We start from the raw sequence: 25,539 nt of genomic DNA on the forward strand, positions 1-25,539 counted from the left end.
TATGTTTAAGAGTATGCAATGCCACTAATTTTAACCTTCTTTGCTTCAAAAATGTTTAACTTGGAACACTTGCAAAAGAGCCTGTTCAATTTTACTGCAAAAGTATAATAGTATCTTCGCAAGAAATTCCCTAACAAGATTAAAAAAAAAAAGCTCACTTCGTGCTAGAATACCCCCTTAAGTCTTCAAGTAAGTAGCTTCCTGGCAGAAACGCAGGGTTTACGTCTGACAGTACCGAGGTTATTCCGTAGCACTTAATTCGATCTCGAATGGAACTGCTGCTGGGAGATACAAAGCAAGATTCCAGGAGACCTGATTCGCGAAGAACGCAATATTGGCGTGTCGCAATAAGACGCGGCACGCCTAACACTCGAAGATTCTTCGATTTTGAAATAATAGAATGTATAATTGAAGGAAGAAAGATTTCCGGCAGAGCCCGCGGTTTATTTTGATCCGACCGCGTATCGCGAATAGTTGCAGATTCGCGGGTATCTCGTCGGTAGAAAAACAAGCAGCGCCGGTGATTCTTACGGAGCTAATCGGCAATAAAGTCTCCGATTCATCTGGTTTCACGACCCCATTGCACGATCCGATGCGTCCCGAACGATTGTTACCATGTGGCGTTGCAAACGGCCCGCGAAAGTGCACAGGAACGCGTTGCAACAAGGCCCGGAGGGATCTTCAAAGAGCTGTAAATCGACTGGGGAACGTCGGACCAATGAAAAATAATAAACCGCGCAGCTGGCGGCTCAAAGAGAGCCCTCCTCGACAAAATGCATGGCTCGTGTTTGTCGCGACGATTGCTCCTCTGAGCGCTTTCGAACGCCGACATCGCGGTTAAAAAATTCTACAGCGATCCGGACTTTGAATTAACATGCAACTTCGTCCCACTCTCGAGAATATATTTATATCTGTGGTTGTAAGTAAGAGCGCTGTATGTAACGATATTTGATGGTCGATAATACAATGGCGGGCAAAAGTTTAACACCGTGGCATACTTTAATGAGTTCATCTCGCTATAGAGGTTTCTATAGTGTAGGCTATCATGTTGGTCTATTTTTAAGATTGTAAATAATAAAAAACCGTTTAATATTTTATTTCACTTCATAAAATATTTAATATATCAATATTTAATATTTCGTCTGCTACATCATAAACTCAAAAATTTTGCAAAAGCATTGTATTAAATCGAATTAAAATTGGAAAGTTAAAATAACATCGATTACTTCTGTAATATGCTTACGTTCCGCGGATTAATTTCCAAATCTGTGCAAATAATTCCGTCATCCATATGTGGGCGACGCTACAATCAAAGTGTTAAACCCTCGTGTAAATGTAGACACGCAATAAATATGCAGTACTTCACCCTGCTAATTAGCAAACATGTTCGTGTTCGTATGCCTTTGAAAAGCAACTTTCCTAATAATTCATTCAGTAAGGACAAACACATTATACACATATTTTATTCTAGAAAAAATAGTTTGTAAGGAATTAACTATATGTTCGTTTGTAACGTTTTTCGCGTGTTGAGAAGAATTGATAGGGTTATTTCCATTCGTGGAAATATACTTTTTCATTCAAAAAACTTCCAATGATTATAACTGTGAAAAAAATGGCACGATAAGAACAACACCATATCTTTGCATTTATTAACATATTATTCTTCCGGTAATTTTTTACACCGCCATTCACAAAATGCCAGCATTTTTTACGCTATCTGTAGAAATAATACTGTCTATATAAAAACAACGTAACTTCTTAAAAATCATATAAATTGTCTGCATATATTTCTTTTTCGCTATCTATTTTAGACATATTTTATTATACTATTTTGATTAAAATTGCTTCGGAAAATTAACAATAATACAACTGAAATAAATATCAATATTCAATCCTTGCGTTGTGAATTTCGTGATTGCACTGATTATGATGTACAAAGTATGAATTTAATCAAATCCACTGGGGTTGCAAATTTTCTCAAGGACGACGTCTCGCGCATTTCAATTCCTCAGAAAAAAAACATGATTGAACTCTAATTCGTCCAAGGATAGTATTTTTTTCTATTCCTGTAATATTCCTCAATTTTTAGTAACCGAGGGTTGGTAATAACCGGTCGTCATATTAAAATTGGTAGCATTTTACTACTTCGACATTTTTGAAAAAAAAAACAAATTTTATATGCCCAACGTGTGAAAAAAGACCAAGTTTTTCAAGTATTAGCAGATGTAGCGAAATTTTTGTTTATATTTTCCAGTAGATTTTAAAAGAGTACATGTTACAGTTTCGAACTATGTATGTAATTTTAATATAAACATTTTTAATAAAATATTATGATTTTTAAAAAGTGTAGAAGTGTGAAGTAATAAAAGGATTAGTTATTAACTTCTAGAATCATTTATTATTTATATAATGTCGTTTGTTAGCTTCCATGTATAATTTTGTATGTAATTTTTGTAAAATCATTTCTACACTAATGTTATGGACAATATGAAATCGTAGTGGTCATTGAGAAGGACAAAAAGAGCGAAGGATTTTGAATTAACTTTTTAGGTTGCACAATTACCTCGCAATCTTTATTGGCGAAAAAAAGTATGGTCCTGTGACAATTAATTGTACAGTGGCGGATCGAAAGGGTGAAGATTCCCGAAGGTAAGCACGACCGTAGATCGGCAACGACCGACTTTCGAATCCCAACGCGACGCGTCGCGACGGAATTCGAGGGACTCGCGTGAAAATCGTTCCAGCGTGGCATCGCGTGTATTTATAACGCTAATTTGAATGGTGCCTAGGCCAGTACTCAATTTCGAAATATATTTCAGCGACACATGTGGCCCACGTTAAATCACGAACGCGAGCATTTTGCACCCGACCCGACAACAGTCACGCTTCCGCTGAAACTTTTTCGACGGCGTCTCGCTGTTTCCCGAATCGAAACACGAGATCTCCGTTCTTGGAAAAGCGATCGCTCGGTCAGGTTTGAACGTTCTGCCGGTCGATGCGACTCTCGTTGAAACGAACTAGTTAAACGAAAGGTACCCGCAGCTAGAACTATCGTTTACAATGTTCAGACGCGATGGCCGAATGAATTTTTGCAGAGGCGGAGGCGCACGCGATCCTTAAAGCGGAACGTTCGAGAATTAATGATCTCTTGCTACGGCTCTCGCGAGATATCGAGAAAAAACAAACAATCGATCCATCCGTCGGTGCCGGCCGAGGCGCGGCGAGTCGCAAAATAAAAGAGCGAGAGAGGGATCCTTGGTTCGCGATAAATCGACCAATTCTATTCCAACCCGTACACTGTACACGAATGCAGAAATTTTTGCCGCGTTCAGGAATACTTTAAAGTGGAACCGAGAATAGAAAAATTGAATGGGCGAGCAAATGCCTGTTACACGGTAAATCACTTTCCCTGATCATTTTCCATTCCCGCTGCGCTTGATCACGCGTTTCCTCTTTCAACGTTTTTCTTATCCATTTGCAATCTAGTTACTCTCTCGTTCTCTCTCTCTCTCTCTCTCTCTCTCGCTCCGGCGCGATTTATCTCATTTCCATTTCACTTGATTTCCCAACCAGATCGGATTAGCAGCAGCTGTTAGCCGTCGTTCTCGTCCTTCGAGGCGGCAATCTGGTTTCGGTGGTATATCTGGAGTCAACGGAACAACGTACGACAAAGGCGTGTAGTAATGATGCTCCCGCCGTGCGAACTTAGTCTTCATTGAAACGCGAGGCAACGCGGCGATGAACGAATGCCCGTCAGGGTAGAGAAAGCCGGAGGGAAAACTTTGCGGAAAATTTCTCTGCACCCCCGGCAAAATTTACTCGATCGAACGAGTCAAGCATTCATACCTTTGACGTGGAAGAATGTCATAAGAACATTTTAGCTTTGATCGTTCGCCGTCTTAGAAGAACTTTGATGTTTGTACAATGCTGCGCGAAAGAATAAGGAACTCGATATATTTCGTATCTATTTATATTTCAGTGTAAAAGACTTCATTTTATACACTGTATAAATGGTGGACAACGAAACGTGATCGGCTTAATTCATTCTATGGTTTGATTTAATTTTTTAAATTAAAATAACATAGTTTCAGGAGAGTTTCAAGATGATTGTGCCAAATTTTCTGTTAATCCTTCTTTCTGGAGCCATGAAGGTCCTTTTTATAGATACATTCGAAAAGAATTTTTTTCTATGTATACAGTGTATAAAGTGAAGCTTCTCACACTTAAATTTTTTTCGAATGTATGTATAACAAAAATTTGTTGGTATAAATTTTGCATTTGTCTAATTTGTACAAGTATACACTATTTTAATTTTTGTCTAATTTTGTACAAGTATACACTGTTCTAATTTTTGTCTAAATTTGTATTCGTGCACACAATTCTTGATTAATCTGCTCACACATTTTCAATAATGTTTAATTCAAAATCAGTTTACTTTAATGTCTTCCATAGAAAAATATTGCTTCACGGATTTTGCAGTTGTAAATCGTAGTATTATCGTACTGAAAAACGCAATTTCTAGTCTTAATGGGAACAGCATATGCAGAAAGTTTATTCGTGTCGGCGACGGCTCAATACCTAGCACTACAATTATTCTCATTGCTCCGCTAATTGACGCTTGTTTGTCACTAATACGTTCCTACACGAGGCAGATAATAGATGTTTATTGTAGGCCAAGCTTTACTCCCATGCTTAAATGTCGATATTAGCAGGGTAGAAATTTATCTCGATTTAAAATACGTGTCTAACGTACACACTTACAATTAGTTGAACATGTTCCAAATTTTCATAACGAGTCTGACACGATATTGTAGGACCAGGAGTTAAACGCAGTTCTTTCTTCTTCAAATCGTTGAAGCAATAATTATCACCTGTCTATATTTATCTGTCGTGATCGCAATTTAATTTGTTTTTGTTAATAAAAATTACTTTTTCCCCACTTTCTCATCCAGTGAACATCTTCACAAACGAATAGTAATCGTACTAGTTTGTGACTTTTGGTTAAGAAAGGCCGATATTTTAATTTTTTGCAATATACAGTAAATTCTATCCATTTGTTCTTCAACCTTTAAACAAATTTTAGCCTTGCGACTCGTTTTTATAGTTGCCAATTGTCAGAGCTTCCAAATTCCTTAAAAACAACAATATATTTAGATTCTTCTAGGGTGCTTTCACAAGATTTGTTCTGGAATATGGCTTATATTATGGAATATTATGGAATATGGCTCATGTGGTTTCCATATTATAAATATCATACTAATAATGTTGAAGTTTTTGTCTTGCCGTTATGCACAGTGGTTACCTTATGGTTTTTGACTCACCCAACTATGCAGAAACACTTAAAAATACAAATTTTTCAATAAGAGAAATATAAAATAAAGATGCAAATAAAAATACAAATTTTTTGCAAGTAATAGAATCAAAGGCCATATTTGATCTATAGTAATTACTGAATTGTTTCCTTGTATTCACCATGTAAACATTCAAAGTACCATACACTATTATATTCTGTAAAACATCGCGCAACGTATGGATCTCAAAATTGTATTAATAGAATGATTAATCATGCTATCTCCGTCCACGCAAAAACAGATATAATTGAACAATCTCTAGGAAGTCTAAAATTATTGTTGCAACGTATTGCATAATAATAACTTTGCTAACCTTTGTAAATGATAATTTTTTTCTTTTGTATGCATCTCTCTTCTCTCTTGTACTTATCTTGTACTAAAGGGTTCTTCCCATGAATAAATGAATAAAAAATGAAATGAATCCTCACTTTTACCTGAAGCCTTTCCTCGACCTATTACTTGATTTTTGTCTCACTAAATCATTTGATATGGTAATAACCGGACAAATTCTCACTTCTGTATTTATTCACAATCGACCAGTTGCAGAAAGGAATACCACAACTTGGAAACAAGCGTAATAGTATTGTACTTTCGTCAAAACAATGTCAGTTCGAATTCACATTTCTTTCTCAAACGTTCTTGTGGATATAACGCAACAGTTTAAGATTTCGTATAAAGTGAATGTTCCTTACGTTTAAATATAAACAATTACGAAATGTATCAAATGCCTTTCCTGTAATTTTTTATGTAATGTCCAAGTTCGAAACATATTTAACACTAGAACTACCGCCCATTGACGTATACCTACTACTATCGAAGAGGACAAAATGACTCGTTTTTTAAATTAACGAATCATTTTGAAAAAGACATATTATTTTATACGTCTTTATATATTTTCCTATTTTACGAGAGAAAATTGATTATAAACTGAATAGTAATAATAATAATAATAATAATAATAATTAGGGGAAATTAGTATTCTTTCTTTTTCTATGCAAACATCAAAAACTTTCATCTTCGCTGTCAACACCAGATGACTCGCTTGTACTTTCGTTACGTTACGATGGATATTCATATCCACTGTCTACTTGATCACTTTCGTCTCAGTTAGTCGGTATCAGAACAATCCTTTTCCAAGTTATTTATTTTTTTTCCAGTAATTTACTACTTCATGAAAATTTGCTCCTACTTCCCAAGTAATTTTATGGGAATATTTCCGCAGATCGCGATAAAAATAGAATTCCGATTCTCTAAAAGTAGCACGGCACAAAATAACGTTACCTTTGTAGCGTTTTTTCCTGACTAAATGCGAAATATTATCTGCGATGCAAGAGCATCGAAAACAGAAGACTATCGACGTATACAAGCGTAACCTGATTTTATAAACAAGCGAAGATATCGTTACGGTCAACTAACGATACTAAGACAGTAAAAGAAGAATGACGAAATTAAGCGACTGCAACACACGTATCTTATGTCAATTTTGTGCAACGTACATGTACGAACATGTACTTAGTTCTTTAAAAATATATTTGAACTATACCAAACTAATACGAAAAACTTCTAAAATGACAAGTTTACCTACGCTCCGTGGGGTAAGAAAATAAAAAATAAAAAAGAGGAAACAGCTTTTCATAATTAATTATTTACAAATTCTGGAAAAAGACGTGCAAAATTTTAAGAAGCAGAATATACTGAAAATGAGTAACGATTGAAACGTCAAACAAGTCGTTTCGACCCCCCTTGGTAGTTCTAATGTTAAGGGTGGTACTTTCCGTTTTAAAGGAAAAAGAATCACCCCAGTATATTTCGACGCGGTTAAAAATAGTGGCGTATTTCCAAACGAAATAAATACGCGTGCAGCGTGTCGGCGCGCCGTGCCGCGGCTGATGCAGTCTCAAAGATCGAAGAGGATCGCGGTAGATCGAGGCTGGGTGTCGGCGATCGAGAATCATCGAACGGGAATCGCAACAGAGACGATCTGTCGTGCGTCAAAGCTCGCCGATCCATAAATACGTTTTCCACCCGCGGCCGAAATTGCCTTTCATATTCGCCTCGCGTTTCCTGCCTCGCAACGGGCCTGTATTATTTTTGGCGGTGCTTTCCTGAGTTCTGGTTACTTTGGGTTCGTCGTAGCATCGTGCACTCTGCCATCCCCGTGATCGGCCCCCGGAACTTTCTACTCCGTAAGGAATAAATCCATGAAGAGTGGTGTACAAAGGGCCACCGGCGCAAAGCAAAGCGAAAGCAAACGATTATTATTCACTGCTCGCTACAACGAATTAAGAGCCGATCGATCATCCCTGGACAGCCGGTGTTTAGTTTGCGTACTTAATTAGGATCCAACTCCGGCTGCTCCCCGAATACGAATACCGAGGGGTGCGCGTTTTATCAAAAGTCACTTCGGAAAGGATAAACGCTCGGGGACTACTGGAATTCAGCAACCTGACCAGCACTTTTCTTGATTCTCGAATCGATTCTCTTCCAGTTGAGACATTGAAAATAAGACGAAATGTATTAAGTATAAGGATAAGTTCTGTCGTTTTTGAACACGTGTTCTTTTATGCGTTGTCGATCCTTAGCACGAATTCTGATCCGACTGACACCGATATCAACAGTTAGATTTGTATATGATTGATGATTTATACACATTTTTTCGTATTTTAGTTAGTTTCTTCTGAATTGTAAAACTGTCAACATGAGTGAAAAAACCTACATAATGTACAGGTCTTAGAAAATGTGGTTCGAGTTTTTAAGGATTCGTAGTATTCAGCAAGAGGAGTAAAAACTGTCCAATCAAAATGGGTCTAAAAGTCAATCATTTCGACATAAAATAGACTTTTAGTATGTAAGAATATACGATAACGTGATAAAGTTGTTAGACTAGCTTCAAGAATCCTTTCATAAACGCAAAAATACAAACTTTCTTTGAAACAGTACATTTTCATGCTTCTTCCCTCTGTTACAATCGACATGCAAGTGATCTGCAAGTGTTTCCTCCTGAATTGTTCTTCTCGTATTGTTTGACACGCATTTTCTATTCATTCTCGTGCTTATTCTACATTATTTACAGATGATGAATAGACCATTGTTTTTAAGTGTCCGCATAAAAAGAATCTAATGAATTGAAATCAGGAGATCGAGGTGATCATTCTACTGAGCCTATTCACTCTGTAGACTAACTTACTATCTACTACAAAACTTAGTATACAAAGAAGGTTTATATTAATTTTGCATTTAGGAAACAGTTCATATCAATCAATTTCTCGATTTTCATTCAATGCGACGCAGAGAAATTAACTCTCGCTGTCGATTGTTCTTAGATTCTAAAAATTGATGAAAATCACCAGAAATCAGCAGAAATATTGAAGAGATTGACTTTTGCTCTCCCGTTGATTAGACATTTTTTACTGTCCTAAGTAGATGCTATAAATCATTAAAATCTTGAACCACCTTTCTGAACACCCTGCATATAAAATGCGTGTACGTACGATGGAATGAAAATATCATGGTACGTATTACGAGATGACTATGATTTCTTTCGCACGGCAATATATTTTTGTACCACGATACTGACTTTGCGCATCTTGCAAACATTGGTCGGATTTTTTTCCACGGCGATATACGTACACTTACCAACAAAAGTGGAAAACCTTACTTATCGTTAACGTCAGAATAAAATTTGATATTTTAATAAATATACGTCCCATGAAATTAAAAGTATATTCTAATTATACAATTATAAAAAGATAAAATTAACGTTGTAATTAACATGTTTCTTAATTTTTTAAATATTCGTATCACCCTTCAGTCAAGAATTTCTCATAAAAACAGATGACTTTGTAACATTATCTGTTTGAATTTTGCATAGAAGATATAGTACAATGCCACCTCGATTATATAGACTAAGTTGAGCGACAGCAACGTTCAGTTAACAGAACAGTTATTTAGTTAATCTGTCAGATTTCTACTGCCACTTCATAATGCGATTAAAAAGTTGTTGAAAAAGGTTGCGGATTTCATACATCCATGACAACACGTTAAGAATGAAAACAAATATTTATTCAACTCCTGTTTGTTGCGATCATAGCAGAGAGTTTTTATTTTGCATAAAGATCCACTGTTCACTGATAACACATTTTTCGTTATTAAGTCTGTTTCATGTATCACTTGTCAAATTCTCCGAAGTACAGGAAACCATTATAGCGGTACAGGCATCATCGTGTTGATGGTACCATAATAAAAAATATAATATCGACATCTATCATACAACTATGTTAACACATATTCGTCCGGTAATTTTTTACGCCGCCATTCACAAAATACCGGCATCTTTTAACGCCACCTGTAGAATTGATATGGTCTACATAAAAACAACGTAACTTGTTAAAACTCATATATTTTTCAGTGATGAGTATAATTATACCATCATTGATTAAAATTATCTGTGTTTAGGAAAAATTAGAATTTAATTTATTTAGAATGAAAAGAAAAACATTCAATTATTTTCTTTAATATACAAATGAGGAATTTTCGTCATTCGGTTATTGGTGATTGTTTACGAAATGACGAACTTTTGTCATGCGGACGAGTATGTGTTAATACATGTATCGCCGCGCGAAAGAAATCTAACGTTGCAAGATTGACGAAACAGAAGCAATCCGTTGTCTCGAATAACGAAGGACAAAGGTAACCCTCGACATTCTCCGGCCGACGGAAAAAACGAAATGGAAGAGAAAAAAAAAGTACAGAATCCCCGGCATCGAATTATTCATAATCGTCTCCACGGCAGGGCCAGCGTGAATAATGCATTCGAAGCCGGAGTAATTATAGCAATCGGTTCGATTGGCAACCGCCTTGATGAACCCGTCCATTAGCATCTATAGATCTATAACGTTGCCACCCCCGTCCCCTCGGACCACCAGGGAGAAAAAACCAACGAGCTGGAGGGGGGCCGAGGGAGGGAGGAGGGGGGGGGGGGGGGGGGGGGGGGTCGTGGAGGACCGCGGAGAATTTTAAATATCCATCCTGGCAGCAGCCCAAAGTTTCTGGACGAATTTATCGCGCGCAGCAGCACACGTATCCTCGTTATTATGTACACGTACATCTCGCCGCGTAAACGACGACGAAAGAAACATTGAGAACGAAGGAAAGACCGGTGAGATCGGAAAAACGAACGCGACACGATGCACTCGATCAAGACTCGTTGCGATTTCTTTCGTCCGGTTATCGGATCGCTAACGCGATGACATCGGCGAGAGCGGTCCACATCGTGGAAAAAGTCACGTCTCGGCTAAATACTTCTTTCTTGTCTTCAGTACTGCTGTTCTATTCGGTATCTCTGCTATATAAGTCCAGTGATCATAGTCTTTTCGAAAAAGTAAAGGACAAATATGGAATTGTTTCATTTCGAATACGTCAAAATGAACCAAATGTACCAAATCGTTTAATACGTTCAACGCCGACAATCAGACACTAGAATCCCCATACAGTTAAAACAATTTCATTAATTAAAGCGAAACTAGAAAGTTAATATTTATCATACGGGATGGCATTAGAACTGTTTCGCATTCGAAACATTCTAATCGAATTCAGTTTGTTCAAATACATCGCAATAAAAATGACTTTTCAAAATTGGTTAGAAATTAGTGTCACCGATATTTGACTGATGCAGCGCTCAACGTATTAATTCACGATTATTGAAATTACAAAAAAATATTGATGGGGAATCTATCTAATTTTGTTCCATATGTTATAATAAAAATCGCCGCAAATGCTTGTTATTGTTATATGCTGTTCTTAATGCTCCGTAAACTAGGCGTGATCATTTTGTCTATCGCATTTCTTGCGTACACCCCTCTCAAAAGATATTAAAACACCTACTGATTTAGTATCAATTGTAATTTTATTCAGTTCAGGTAATATGGATTAGGTAATAGGAAAATGTATGTATAATGAGTTTATTTTATACGATATGTTTTCGAGATATGTGGAATATACTATACAACATGCATACAACAAAAAGGTAACAGAATTAATAGACAAACTAATAAAATGGATGCCAAAGTTAGTCTAGGAAATAATTAAAATACACGGAAAAGGACAATTTAATTTTGTTTTACAAGATGAATGCTATTTTTATTATAATGAAAAGAAACATATATGTAGATATATGTATTTGTTACAGTTTCATACAATTAACTTTGCAATAAATTGATGTAACGATAACAATTTGCTATTAGTTTCTCAAATTTATTTAATTTTAAAGTAATAAATACAATTATAAACGTCATAAAATTGTATGCAATTTGTGTCAAGGTTGCGCGTTCGATACAAATGCATTCATTCAATGTTCCAATTTTTAATCGAGCTTTTTCTTACTGGCCCGCATATTGTTCACTAAATATTCGTTCAATAAAGTCGTTAAATTCGACAACACTTCACATCGTTTTGAAAGCAGGCCTCTTTGCAAGCCTCTTGTCCTATACTATTACGCCAGATTTTTTATAAATATTCTAAAAATAATCTACTACACATGGATATTATTTGCGTCAATTAAATCGAAATAAGAGACACGTATTATCAATATTAAAGATTTCTATTATCGATATTCAAACATTGAGATGGAGATTGGCAAACAATAAATATAAATGATCTATGTCACGTAAGAATTTATTAGTGACGAGCAATAGCACGGAGAGAAATCGAAATACTAAAAGAAGTTGATAAAGAACGTACGACCACCGCATCTATAAGTAACACATTACTGCTATCGAAAGAATTCTCCATAGGTTTCTTCGTCATGTTTTCATCCCCTTCACGTATCACAACTACTTTACGTATTACTATTACTCCTCTCACTGTGACAACGCGGATTTATTTTACCGACGTTACTTTTCAGAATAAAATTGTAAACAGTCGCACTGCTTGTCCTGGTCTAGTTTCATTTAAAATGCTCCTTTAAAGTCCTTGAGAAAATCTCCACCGTCCGAGTCGTCTGTGTGCAAACGAACTTACAGCTGTGTACATAGGATCGATTTCTTTAAGAATTCGTTGGATGCGTTTTGGAATAAATTTGGATCAGCTGTCCGGATTTTCGGTATCCGTAGACTTCTCTGATCTCTCTATATCGAAGTAAATAATAATAATAACAATAAATAATAATAATAATACGAGTCAATGAAACAAGATGACGTGAAAAATATTTGAGCGAGTTGAAATATTTTACCGAAGATTCGCTGTTCTTGTTAGATTTATAATGAAAAAAAAAACAAATAACACCTGTCTATAATAATAAATATTTAATGAATAAACTATAACATCAATCATCGTACACACAAATCGCAATAACAAATCAATAATCCACATTCAGCTATCTTTTTCACCCTTGCAATCAAATTTCAAATTTGATACGAATGACGGATATGATATTAATACTAATATTTTATAAGTCCATTTACTTTAAAATCCAGATATTTTAGGATTTTATATATTAATAAATTGAAAAATATTGGTAGCTGATGACATGGTAGTATAATATTCTTGCGTTTAGAGCTATAGTGTTTTAGAGACTGCCGAAATCAAATTATAAATATGTAACGTAGAAATGTAAATATTAAAATAGTTAACTCGATGTTTTTGAAAAATGATCTTAGGCCACTTTCAAAATAAATGGCTTAAATATTCAATTGAATACCGACTTAAGATTTTATTCGAATAAGAATTAATTTGAATAAGCAGTTTGTTGTTATTCAAATAAACATCTATTTGTAGAAGAATTAACAGAATTGGAGAATCGAGAATTTTAATAAAAATTATAGAATATATTTCTTATTATTTCGTTGATTTCTTCAATGTTAATTCTCACAATTAACTTCACTATCAATTACTACATCGAAAAGCTTGTTACTTGGATCGATTATCCACTGGGTACATAAATAGACGGTTTTTTATCAGATGCAAATATGTTTAAAAACTGATTTTAAAATCATTCAACAACTAGTAACAAAAACTAAAAAGGATACAATAATTTGTTACAACTAATAAATAATTGTTACTCGATTAGAATATTGGTTTAAAAAAAATTCATTCGAGTAATTATCTTAGATAAATATTTATTCAAAACAATTCGAATAATGCTTCCTTTCACATTCACTAATTAACATTTAAACCAAGTTCGTACTAAGGAACCTTCCTCATACACACACCATTCATTTCATCGATAATTACAGTAGGTAATGGTCCCCAATTATTTTTTTAAAACAATCTCGCACAGTTCTCGGAACGAACGTGTTCGCGGAGAGAACGACTGGGCGCGGTTGCTTTGGGAAATTACGACGTAACGTAATCACAATTAGGATTGAACGTGATGTTAATTACGTTGAGGAGGTGATCGGTGTCAAGGACAGGTGGTCGGTAAAGCTTGCGAACCGTGTTCACGCGTACACGAGCTCGGGGCTGGCTCGAAAATGTGACACCAGGAACCTGGCACCGGCTGTCGTTTTCGTGTACGAAGCTATTAAAAGTCGACAATTCGGATCGAGCCGCGCTCGGAATCGTGCCGGCCACGTTGTTGTTGCTTATAAATTTCTCTTATCTGGTGAACGATTTAATTACAACGAGCCCCCACCGCCGCCGGTCTCGCGACCGCTTCTCGAACCCGCTTCGACCGAGGCGAAATTGTTGCGTGGCATTTACGGCCCTGTGTTCGACGGATTTATGTTTATGAAAATCATCGCGGGGGTGGGGGACGGGGAGCGGTGCGAAACTCTCTTTCGAAATTACCGGGCGCGGTGTTCCGAACTGGAGCCAAAGAAAATCGAGGCGCCGAGCCGAGCCGAGCCGAGCCTCATCGCGTCGCGTCGCATCGCGGGATTCAACTATCTGAAGTTCCAGTCGATTTCTGGTGCCGGAAGCGGCGCCGAAACTCCGCCGTATCAGCCAGCAGCTCGATCATCCGCTCGTCGACGCTGTTCGACACACTTTTCTCTCGGCGAATCGAGACGATGCTTCCCGGGAGCTGAAACTCCTAAACCCCAATGGTACCGCTGATTCATCCGCGCGCAGAAAATCAATTTTACCGACGTTGTCGATTGAAATTATGCGCCTCCCTCGTCGACGGTTTGTGTAGCGCGAAGCCGTTAATGGGAGTAGTTAACGATACCGAGAGTTGCGAACAAATCGCGGAGGGATCGCGCAACGCGTCGAACAAAAACCAATTGAAATTAACGAAAGAGAAATCTGACGGTGGTAGCGGGAGGATTGAAACGTAGATACGGACTCTAATGATAAGTCCCGTCACCGGTCGCGTCGACGACGCGACAAAGGTCGACATTTTAGGGTTAAGCGACTTATCGCGTCGAGAGCGGGGCTGGTTCATTTGCTATTCAGGGAAAGAAATCCCGGTGTCGTCGTCGACTTTGGCCGCGAGATGATGGTTGGTCGATCGCGGTACGATTTAGCTGTTTTCAAGGACCTCGGATGCAATTTGCCGGCATTTGCCTGCGGGATAGATTGCCCTCCAACGTCGTATTCGATTAGGATACAAGAGGACAGCTGAAGAGTATCGAGAAGATGGCCGATGGCTGATGAAGAAGAAGCGACGGAGGCGCGGGTGGAGAAGGAGAAAGAGGAACAGGAGGTGGAGGTGGCGGTGGAGGCGGTGCCAGCTAAAAAGAAAAAAGAGAAACGAGGCGGTGAACGGGGTTGGATGTGCTCGCTATAGAGAGGACGTCAGATTAGAAGCCAAGGCTTGACGGACAGCAATGCCACCGGAACAAAAGCCCACCCTGAAGGGGCTGGCATACATATTTTTTATTATATAAATTGGCGCTCCAAAGGTTTCCCAAGAATTTATCGCGTTAATGCCTATTACCGTGCGCCCTTCTGTGCGACAGCCCGGTGGCTTTTGTAAACGAGCGATGATACGAGCGACCTCATCCGCTTGTTCCACCCCCGACGCACCCTTCGCGGATCCCCAAGTCGCGAAACTCCCGGCGGAAATTGCGAGGGAAACTGGTTCCAGCCAAAAAGAAACCTCTGTGTCATCGAAACACGATTCCGAGAGATCGCTCTCCTCTCTTCGCGACTTCCGAACCCCCTCCCCGGCAAGATTGCTGTACATCGACGAGAAAAGATCTTCCCGAAACGGGTCGCTTTCCCTTTCGAAGTTACCCTACACCCTCGCGGTTGGCTTCGTCGACGACTCCCTGTCTTCCGGTGACGGAAATACGATTCGCCGCGAATTGCGTCTGTTGACACCAACCAGAGCCTTTATGCAAACGCGCGCGACAATCTCTCGAGTAGTTAATCCCTCGTTATCCCATTTCCTTTACGATTACAGTGATTAGAACTGTTTCGTTTTGCAATCATTTTTTAATAGAAAGAGATAGTTTATATTTATTGTGTATTTACATCTACCCGAATGTCTAAATATTGGTGACGAAAGAATCAAATTTGACTCCGACTTACAGGAACGGAACAACATTCATACCAAACAGCTTATTGCTAGAAATCTCCAACACAAGTCTGACTCGTTAAAGTACAGCATGCGGGTTAATCCTCCCTTTGGATCCCTCGCGAAAAGCGTCCGCGTAAAATTCTATGAAACATCCTTGTCAGGATTAACTCCTTGCCGTGTCATTTTCTTCGCTGTTGCAATTACTAACCCCCGACTAATGTCACGATATTTGCACGCACAGCGAACACAGTGTCAAATGTGACCCATCAGTGATTATTGTTTTAAAACATTTCAAAAGAATGTTGTTTATTATAATGTATAGTAAATTATAATAATTATAATTACATAAAAGGCGAAATAAGAAAACCTGTTTACTATAGATATAAATATCCATTTATTCATTTTTATCAGTTACTATGTGTAATCTGACTCGCGGTTCTCGCGAGACACTGTGTCCGCCGGCGGAAAGTAAAAGCATTTTCGATTGTAATCGTTTCGTTGAAGAAAAAGAACATTTATATTTATCGTCATTTACATTATCGATATGTGCGTTTTCTTCTTGCTATTTTTTTTTTCCGATTCAACGTTTGAAGAAAAGTGGATTGTAAAAAGTTGCATGAAAAAAATTATTTGCTAAATTATGAAAAATCACTTTATATTTTATAAGTTTTATTCAAATCGATTATTTTCTAAATGAATTCCTACACGAATAATTTCTTGTTCAAGTAACAGGTACTTCTATAATCGAATAAATTCATATTCGGTTGAATTATTATTTAGATCAATTTTTAATCGATTGCATATTATCGGATATGAATTCGATAGTGTCAAATGCTTGATTCGTTATCATTTTTCATTTATTCGTCATTCGAATTTAAATTTTGTCCAACTCTGGAAATAACTGACACGTGTTGCTTTAGAAAAATGGCAAGACTGAATTTATTTAGACTTTTCTTTCAACAAAGCACGATAAAGGGATTTGTTCAATCGTTTCTTAAGAAAGATTCTGCGTAATATCGACATTACGGTACGTTTGTTATTAATACTTCGCGTACGATAATTTTTTAAACATTTCCCTCGCAGAACTAGACATAAAGTAACTTTTTCAGTTTTTTGCGATATTTAAGCAAAAATCTTAAAAAGCACTATATAGCTTTTAAGGTTTTTTGTTTAAAAATCGGTAACAATAAATATAAAATTTGCTTTGAATTTATAATTACACACAGCATTATAGGGTGTCTCCCCTAACTGATACACCCTATATATTTAAGAAGACCTTAACAAAACATTATATTTGTGTATTGCTACTTTAAAAATAATGAAAAATAAAAATAAACAAGTACTATATTTTATTAAATTTTCGTTTAGATATCGCTAAACATATAAAAGTTAATTTGAATTTATAATCATGCATACCACTGTATATCCCGATCTTTTGTTACCTACAGAATCAAATGATAAGCTTGCAAGTGTCTAGATCAAGATTTATAATCCCGATACTGTAACTATGTTAACGCGTCGGCGTCCTGGAAGTGTTAATGCGTTATAACTAGAAACATCCATCACGAGATGCACTCATCGAAGTGGACAAGGGGTTAAAGTCCCCTGGAAGAAGGAGGAGAGGCCTCGCAGATCTGTTCGACATGTGGACAAGGATGAACGAATAACGCGATCTTCTCCAAGAAAAGTGACGTCAGTGAAAGAACGCGAAGGGCCGAGATGCAATCAATCCGCTGCTCCCTTGGCAACCCCCTAACCCCCTGGCCGACCGGTTTTCCGCGGGTTCTGTTAGGTTCTGTTCCCCGGCGAGGACTCGTGGCATGCCTCGAGTGATATTGCCAGTGACATGCATTGTCCCATTGTGAGACAGAACTACCCCTTTCCTCCGTTTAACCGAGCCTCTTCGCCATCACGAGATATAGGAGGAGGACCCCGCTCAGGCCCCCACCGAACCTCGGCTCTCTCCGTCGGAGATGTTTTAAATAATATTGAAAATGGAGTTCTGGCTCGATGCCTGCTCGTCCCATATATACCAGGTGGGGCACTTCTGAAAAACTCTTCGATTCTATCGAGAGCCGGCCAGAACGACGATCCTCCGGACCCCCGGCTGACTTTATTTTCATCTCTTTCTTCGTCGGCTGAAAAACGGGCCGGGAGAATTCCACCACTCGAGGGAAACTTTCATTAAAGTTTACACGCGACCTCGGATATTATGAAAATAAGAAAAACGAGAAAGAGAGGGAGGAGCCGGGAGAAAAGTAGCTCGCGAACAGTATCAAAGACGACGCAATCAATTTCGCTTTATTCGATTGGTTCGCGTCGCCTCCCGTAACCTAATCGACGCGGACGCCTGGGCCGAGGAAAAGCGCACGTCGAACCGTGGAATTGATCGTCTCCGGGTTTAATTAAAATTTTTCATCTCGCGGGTCTGTCGCTATCGTGTCCGCTCCGTCTGCGTGTAAACAGCTCGCGATAAATTAATCAGTAGGCCGAGCTGTACACGTGCGCAAGGGCGAGAGCGAACGAGAAAGAACAACGAGCGCAGAAGCGCACGACCGTTTATAATTTTGCGTAAATTGCAACGCTGTTTCCCTCCGCTGCCGAGCAGTCTACAATTACGGAGCTCCTGTTTTTACGACGATCAGAAATTCGCGTGGCGGAATGCTAATTAACTGACTCGGAACAATCGCGGCGGATGCCGGACAAATTTAATCCGGGCGAGAATGAAATTTTATTTAAGGTTCCATCTGGTTTGTCGGGGAAACTGTATTAACGTTGCGATGCGACGCGCTCTCTGTCAAAGTAATCTTCCCCCGCCAAAAGATCCTTTGTGTTTTCAGTGATTGCGAAACGGGAAATTCAAAGTGGGTCGGTCGTCTTGAGATATTCGGTAATTGTGGCGTTCAGAGTTAGCTTTTATTTCACCCTCGGAGGACCGTGCCGAGTCCATTTAGTCCCGAAAGCATGCCCGAGTATTCATTTACCGCGTTTCCTTTCACATTAAAATTACTGATGCTCTCTTAAAAATGTTGTTTCGCCGATCGTTCTCGCTCTTCGACCCACGAAGAGGACCGTGCTACCGATAAGGGAGAAAAACGGCGAATGTAGGACCGCATTGATCCGTCACGGGGCTCCGAGAGTTAATCTCTAAGCAGTCAGGTGTTCCTGGCACCTCATGAATAAATTTGAATGACATTACTTTATTTCAGGAAGCATAGTAAATTAGCCGGAGCATTTTCTCTCGGCGAAGATGATGCGTCGAGAGAAAGGAACCGAGGTGCCCGGTGACCGCTCGAGTGTTAAATGTCGCGATACGATGGATGATTGAGGTACTCACCGTGCGTATCGAACTTTCTGATGATGGTCTCGATGATCGTTGTCCTGGGCGCCACGTGACCTCGTCTAACAGGCATCTCAGGACTATTCCCAGGTACCTGGGCCGACGAAACGTTTGGCGTTCGAACGTGGGCTCGTTAAGCCTGTGTAATAATTAACGCGTAACACTACAGCACTGAGAAAACACTCGCAGCATGCGTACAAGCACGGTAGAAAAAAGCACAGCACGAGTTGAGCATAATGATCATCGAGGACAGAGAGAAAGAAATGTAGAGAAAGACAGGGTGAGAAGACAGAGAGAAAGAGATTGAGAGAGAGAGAGAGAAAGGGTCAGAGGGGGAAGAGGGGAAATTGAGATAGAGAGAAGCACCAGCTAATAACGGCAACGTGTCCTCACGATTTTCGTTCCTGAACCCTTTGTTCTTGCCTATTTATGTGTGTGTATATATGTGAAGGGTGGGAGTATCAGCGGCGGGATGGGTCGGGGTGAAGAGGGTGATAGAAAGAGACAGAAAGAGAAAAGATAGATAGAGAAAGAGAATAAGATTCGTTGCTGCTCGGACGTCGTACGATGTTCCTTTGGCTTCGGCTTCCTTGCGTACGTACAAAAGTGGAGGATAATGAATGAGGAAAAGTGGCCACCGAGGAAGTTCCACGTAAACGATGACGCGTGTGCTGCTGGTGCTGCTGCTGCTGTTGGCCTTTGGCCTCTCGGTTCGAGGAACGACCTCTCCGAATTAAGCTACTCGTTTTCTTCCAGCGAGCTCGCCGTTCTATTCTCTTCTCGGAAAAAGCGGAACTCGCGGAAGCTTTTCGTTGGTTGGACCCAGTTCTCTTTCTACCTAGATTTGATTCTAAATGGCCGGAGCTTATTCCTCGGTCATGCTGCGTATCCCGAAACCGGTCAAGATCCAAGGACGCGAGGAAGGTCTCGAGGCGCGTGTCACGAGCTCTTCTGCCTCTGCTTCAGCTTCTTTGGACGAACGTGCTGGCCGGCTCAAGACGCGCGATCCACGCGAGAAAACATCTATTTATAGGGCGATATTCGTCCGCGCCACAGGCTTCTTTGCGAATTCCAGAACAGCGTCGGTGTCTTCCTAATCCTTCCGCCGACCACCTTCCGCTCGGTCCATCTGCGGGTTTCTGCTCGGTGCAGAAGGATGACGCCTCGCTCGCGCGTTCCCTTCGGAGAGGGCGATGAAGGCGATGAGAGCGATCCGATGCGAATTCGACCTCGTCGGCTCCGAGTCGAGCTCACCTGCGGCCGGACGACGTCTCGTAGGAGCAGCGCATACCGCGGACATTCTCCACGAGAGCGTCGCCTGCCGGAGACACGTTTCCGGACACGTTTCCGCACACCTAGCGCTGTCGTCGAGTCGTCGTCGAGTTCACCGGTGCCGGGAAGACGAGCAGGAACGACCAAGTGTCCCGCGCGTGCCGTTCGCCTGTTTCTCCGCTGCGAAATCCCGACTCGGCAGAAAATAGAAAATCCCGTGTATCATGGCCGAGATCGGGAGAACGGAGACGCAGGCTCGGAGGGTCGATCGGAGGACGAGATATCCAGGTATGGAAATCGCGGAGAAGGAGAAAGGCACGTGGTCGTTTGACTATTTCCAGATCCGCGAGACGGTGTCCGATGAGTCCGAGGTGGTTCTCCGATTGATCCAAGTTTGTGTCCGAAGCCGCGAACAATACCGTGAACACCCAGTGTCACGTCGGAACGCGTACAACCCCGAGTCGAATGTCCTGGTTCACGGGGGTCAGCCAGTCGTGCATCTCACCTCGAGCTCTCGAGCAGCCTCAGGGACAGGTATTTTTATACCTCTTCTTCATTCTCCGAGGGAACCGACCGAGAGGAGGCGGCGGCAGCGACGGCGCGCGTCACGAGGCGGCTCTCGCAACCTTCTCCCCTCGATATTTCTCGAAATACTCATTCGGCCCGAGTAACCTGTTGGCGACGGCCACTGACACTGCCCGCCGCGCCGAACAACCACCGTTCCGCGACCTCTGCCGCTAGTTCCTGCGCGAGTCTCCTCTCCGACCACGACGAGCCTTTCCAACCTTTCGGGCTTCCACGGTTTCTCCTCTCCTCTCTCTTTCGCGTGGCGAGATGAAAAAATCGATGAAAAATCGAGCTCCTCCCCTTCCTCTCGTAACGACGTGTCACCGAACCACCGATGGGGATGATATATCCCCGCGTTTCACCTTGCGACGAACAGCTCTCGCTCCTGCGTCACTGACCTACTATCGTCCTCGGCGAGGTACACGGAGATTCTGGCGAGCCTTCCATCCCACCGCCAGGATCCCGAACCAGAACGGGAAACGGGAAACAAAACCAGAACCAGAACCAGAACTAGATGCAACCGGCACAATCGCTGACCCAGCCCGTTGTTCCGGCTAAACACTGTTGCTTTCCCGCGTGCTGCTGCTCCCACCTTTTAATCGGGTTCGTCTACCGGCGCGGTGCGGCGTCCCGAGCGGAGGCGTTTTCCCGGACACCCGCGTGCCCAGGGTGGCCAAGGTGCGCGTGCAAATCCGCGATAGACCCCGAATAAACGCGCGAGAGACCGCTCGATTCTGAGACGAGGGATCGCTGTCCCTTAGTGGCGGGTTTCCGCTAGTCGCCGTCGTTCGGTCCGAACTGAAAACTACGAGGAGTCGCGACGGGCCGACGTCTCTCTCGGCGACGACGACGACGACGACGGAAGACGACGCCGGCGACGACGGCACCGCTAGGGGGGTCGGTTGCCAGCCGACGCTTGCGCGTTTCAACCCACCAACCTCTCTTGCCTCTCCATCCCCGTATCGCCGTCCAGCTAGCCACCCGATCACGCCGCCCCATCTTCACCCCCTCGCACGCGGCCCACTGATAATATTGATAAGGTCCCGCGTCTCTTTCCGACACCGGTCGCGCTTCCTCCTTGTTTCGTCCTCGTCTCGTCCTCGTCTCGACCTCGTCTCGTCCTCGTATCCTCTAAAGCGTCATCCTCGTCTTGCGCGCGGAAATGCGGATTCTTCGGTACCAACCGAACCTCTGCCCTCAAAGTTATCGTTGTAATTATTGCGCCAGTTTACTGCGCTTTCCTCCTACTGGAAAATGCGACTATGATCGCTTCGATTACATTCCCGCACTCGCTGTACAATCGCAATTGAAATAAAAAAAAAACAGTTCTTCAACTCTTCCGCAAGGATGACCTGAACCATTTCCAGTGTTTGTTTAACACTTCGATTGCTACACCGATAATCTCAAAATTTTCTTTAAACTGAAGTATTTTTCTAATTTAGTCTAATTAAAATTGGAAAGTTAATATGTTCTACTTCGATCACTACCTCGACATTTTTACATTTTACCGAACTTTATGCAATTAGGAAGATATAAGAGATCAGAGTGAATATTAACTTTCAAATTCGTACAAATGAGTTTGTTACCCAGGTACGAGTAGCATTCAAGGGATTAAACATTCAGAAAACTTGAAGAGCAATTGCTTAAATAGTTTCAACCAATGCCAAGGAGTAATATCGATCTGGCAACCCACAATTAGAGAATCAATCCCATTTGAAAAATTACGTTGGAATAAGGGATAAAAGCAATTAGAAATAACAACAAAAAATTTAATTTTTAGCGAAATGTCATCTTCGCTTCGTGTACCGAATCAAACGCAATCCCGTAATTGTCTCGAAATTTTGCAATCGATAAGCGTCCTGTCTCAAATTGTTACCATGCAAACGAGAATGGTCCTTTTCATAGCGATTCCCTAATAAAAGGAGAACGAGAACGAGACCACTATCAGTGGACTGCGGATGTTTGTGCAATCGTAATACTCGCTATCGCAAAAAGTTCAATACGGTAGCATCTTTACTGGTAGAAAATATACGTTCCGTTCGAAAATTCGCTATCACTGCTAATCGCAGTTCTGACGGGCCGGATTATTTTTAAACGTGGAAAGGATCATTCGATCTTCTTGGTGCAGGAATAATTAAACGCCGATTGGATAATTTACGTGAACGGAAACAGGCAGTCGCGCGATTGTTTCTTTTATTGAGAAGCTGGTCGATGAGACTCTCTAGCGACGACGTCCATTTCCATTTCCAGGTGTCGTCGTCGACGTCGGGTTTTGTTGTAGATCTCGCTCAAACGCGAGATTAATTATAAATCGTCGCGAACCACTGCGGTCTAACAAAGAACGCGCTTACTGGCATGAATTAGCCGTCGCCGCGGCAAATGAACTCTTTTTGTACCAGACCTTTATCAAAATTTTTAGTATTAATCGCCTTGATCGGAGTTCTAAAATTAATTCCAAATCCCAAGGTATTGAAGTATCTGAATCAATCAAACACTGTTTGCCTGATACTACCAAAATTTCTCTCTTCCCTCATGAAAGTCTTCAAAAATCGATCAAATGCGGTATAGATATAATTGTAGCTAATAATGGAATAGATAGGTCAAAGTACTAATGTAGGAACTAACATTAACCTCTGGGGCAATCGTTAGTTATTACGATATTTGAATTATTTTATAATCACATGACGTTGACGAAGCTGGACTTTTGGTAGCTTTCATGTATAATTACTTTATTCAATATTATTTTTCTAGTTATACAATTATTAATCGTTCTTAGAATTTACGCATGTCGGCAATTGGCTAGCAGTTTGACCGTAATGATATGAGTGGCGCCATCACTAGTCTACCTGCCACATTGATAGGTCGATAATTAACCGGCAGTAGCAGCGTTTCTCCACGGGTGGCGCCAATAGTACTTTGCTGAAAAGTATACATTTAGTAATTCGTATTTTCAATTTAAAAACTTTTATCAGTAATTATTATATTAATAAATAAATTATTCCCTTTAAAACAATTTGATTGTGTTTTTGAAGGTTTATTGTGAACTATTTTATAAATTAAATTCGTTGATAAGAAACAAAAAAAAATTGAATTAATGTTTATATTGTGATCTATCATCCATTAATATACTTTAATAATTAATTGATACAAATTGACGACAAAATAGAAAACTAATAAGGTTGATCAGATAGAAATTTATTTTATCTGCGTCTGCTACATGCCTGTGACTTTTATGTGTCGATAAATTCGTTAGCAGTTTCAGCATTTTGGCACTATGTTAAATGTATTAATAATTAAAAAAGATTATGGAACTATTGAGGATGCAAAGTAAGTCTGAAGATTCATACTTAATGACGGTTAATTTGTAGAGAAATGTGAAACAACTTCAAAAACTTGTGAAAATGTCTGAACTTTTATGAGCTTCCATCAAAGCTGAAAAATTACAACCTTCCGTAGCCAGCATAGCCTTCTGCTGTGGCGAGTATTGCTTACGAGACAAACATTGCATCTTATGAACCTTTCTATCTCGGCTTTGAAAGGCTTTAAAATCTCCTTACCATTTCAATGTCATGCTCAGCGTAACCGATACTTCACAAATTTAAGCACGTTAGCAAGAAGCAAATATTCTATATATGTATGTATTTCATTTCGACTACGTGTGCTGAATACAGTAATGTCTCGCTGAATGTCGCAATTTTGCTCTACCATGAATGTTGCAATACTGTTAATACGCCACTGTAATTTATCGATTTTCTCACTACGCCGATGCTGAGGTTCGACGAAGTCGGTGAATATGTGCTGCGGCACGCGTGACTCGAATTGCTTCTCCTCCGATGTACAACCTCCCTTGATCAGACAAATTCAGAAAAAATTATTACAAATTAAAGAGGAGAATTGGCTCTTTAAAATACGCTAAATTGCATTGTTGTACGATTTTATTAAACTGAGTTATGATATTTCGAATTTAAAGAATTTGTAACAATGTCGGAGGCATAGGAATTGCTTCTCCTACTATGTACAATCTCCCGCGACAAATTTTCAGGAAAGGTTACTACAAATTAAAGAGGAGACTTTGCTCTTTGAAATACGTGTCGTAAGAGATTTGATAGTATTTTAACTTGAATTATAATAATCTTTATTATCAAATTATGAATATACAGGGTGATCCGTAATTATACGTACTCCGGGAAATGGGAGGTTCCTGAGGCCATTTCAAGTAGCCTTTTCCTTTACCGAAATGCAATCCGCAATTTTGTTAACGAGTTATTAATGAAAAAAGATAGGCAAATGAGAGGCGCGCGCGTATGCGAGGATTCAATCTGCTGCTACGTGCGCGAGTCAGCTAACTGAAGCCTATCTCACTCCGAGGCGAAATTTTTGTAGGAAGGAGTTTCCATAATTTTCACCGTCACAGTCTTTTCCCTCGTTGTTTGAGAAATATGAAAAATAATAATATGAAATTCACACATTTAGTTGTAAATCCACACCATGCTCGGAGGATAGTGCATGGACCTCTTACAATGTATGATAAACGACACAGCTGATATATG

At 40.2% G+C, this 25,539-nt stretch overlaps 1 protein-coding gene across 5 annotated transcripts in view; it reads right to left on the reverse strand.

The window, feature by feature from the left end:
* Sei (potassium voltage-gated channel seizure) overlaps positions 1 to 21,835 on the reverse strand; it is a 233,827-nt gene extending 211,992 nt beyond the window's left edge. For all 5 annotated transcript variants that reach the window (XR_013493897.1, XM_078178798.1, XM_078178799.1 and 2 more), the window contains exon 1: positions 19,148 to 21,835. Coding sequence is in view for 4 of the 5 variants with exons in the window: in XM_078178798.1 (XP_078034924.1) it covers positions 19,148 to 19,223 (76 nt within the window). In the remaining variant the exon portion in view is untranslated. The remainder of the gene's footprint in view (positions 1 to 19,147) is intronic.
* Between the last annotated feature and the right edge of the window lie 3,704 nt (positions 21,836 to 25,539).

Source organism: Augochlora pura, chromosome 4 (assembly GCF_028453695.1).
Source record: "Augochlora pura isolate Apur16 chromosome 4, APUR_v2.2.1, whole genome shotgun sequence".
Taxonomy (NCBI): domain Eukaryota; kingdom Metazoa; phylum Arthropoda; class Insecta; order Hymenoptera; family Halictidae; genus Augochlora; species Augochlora pura.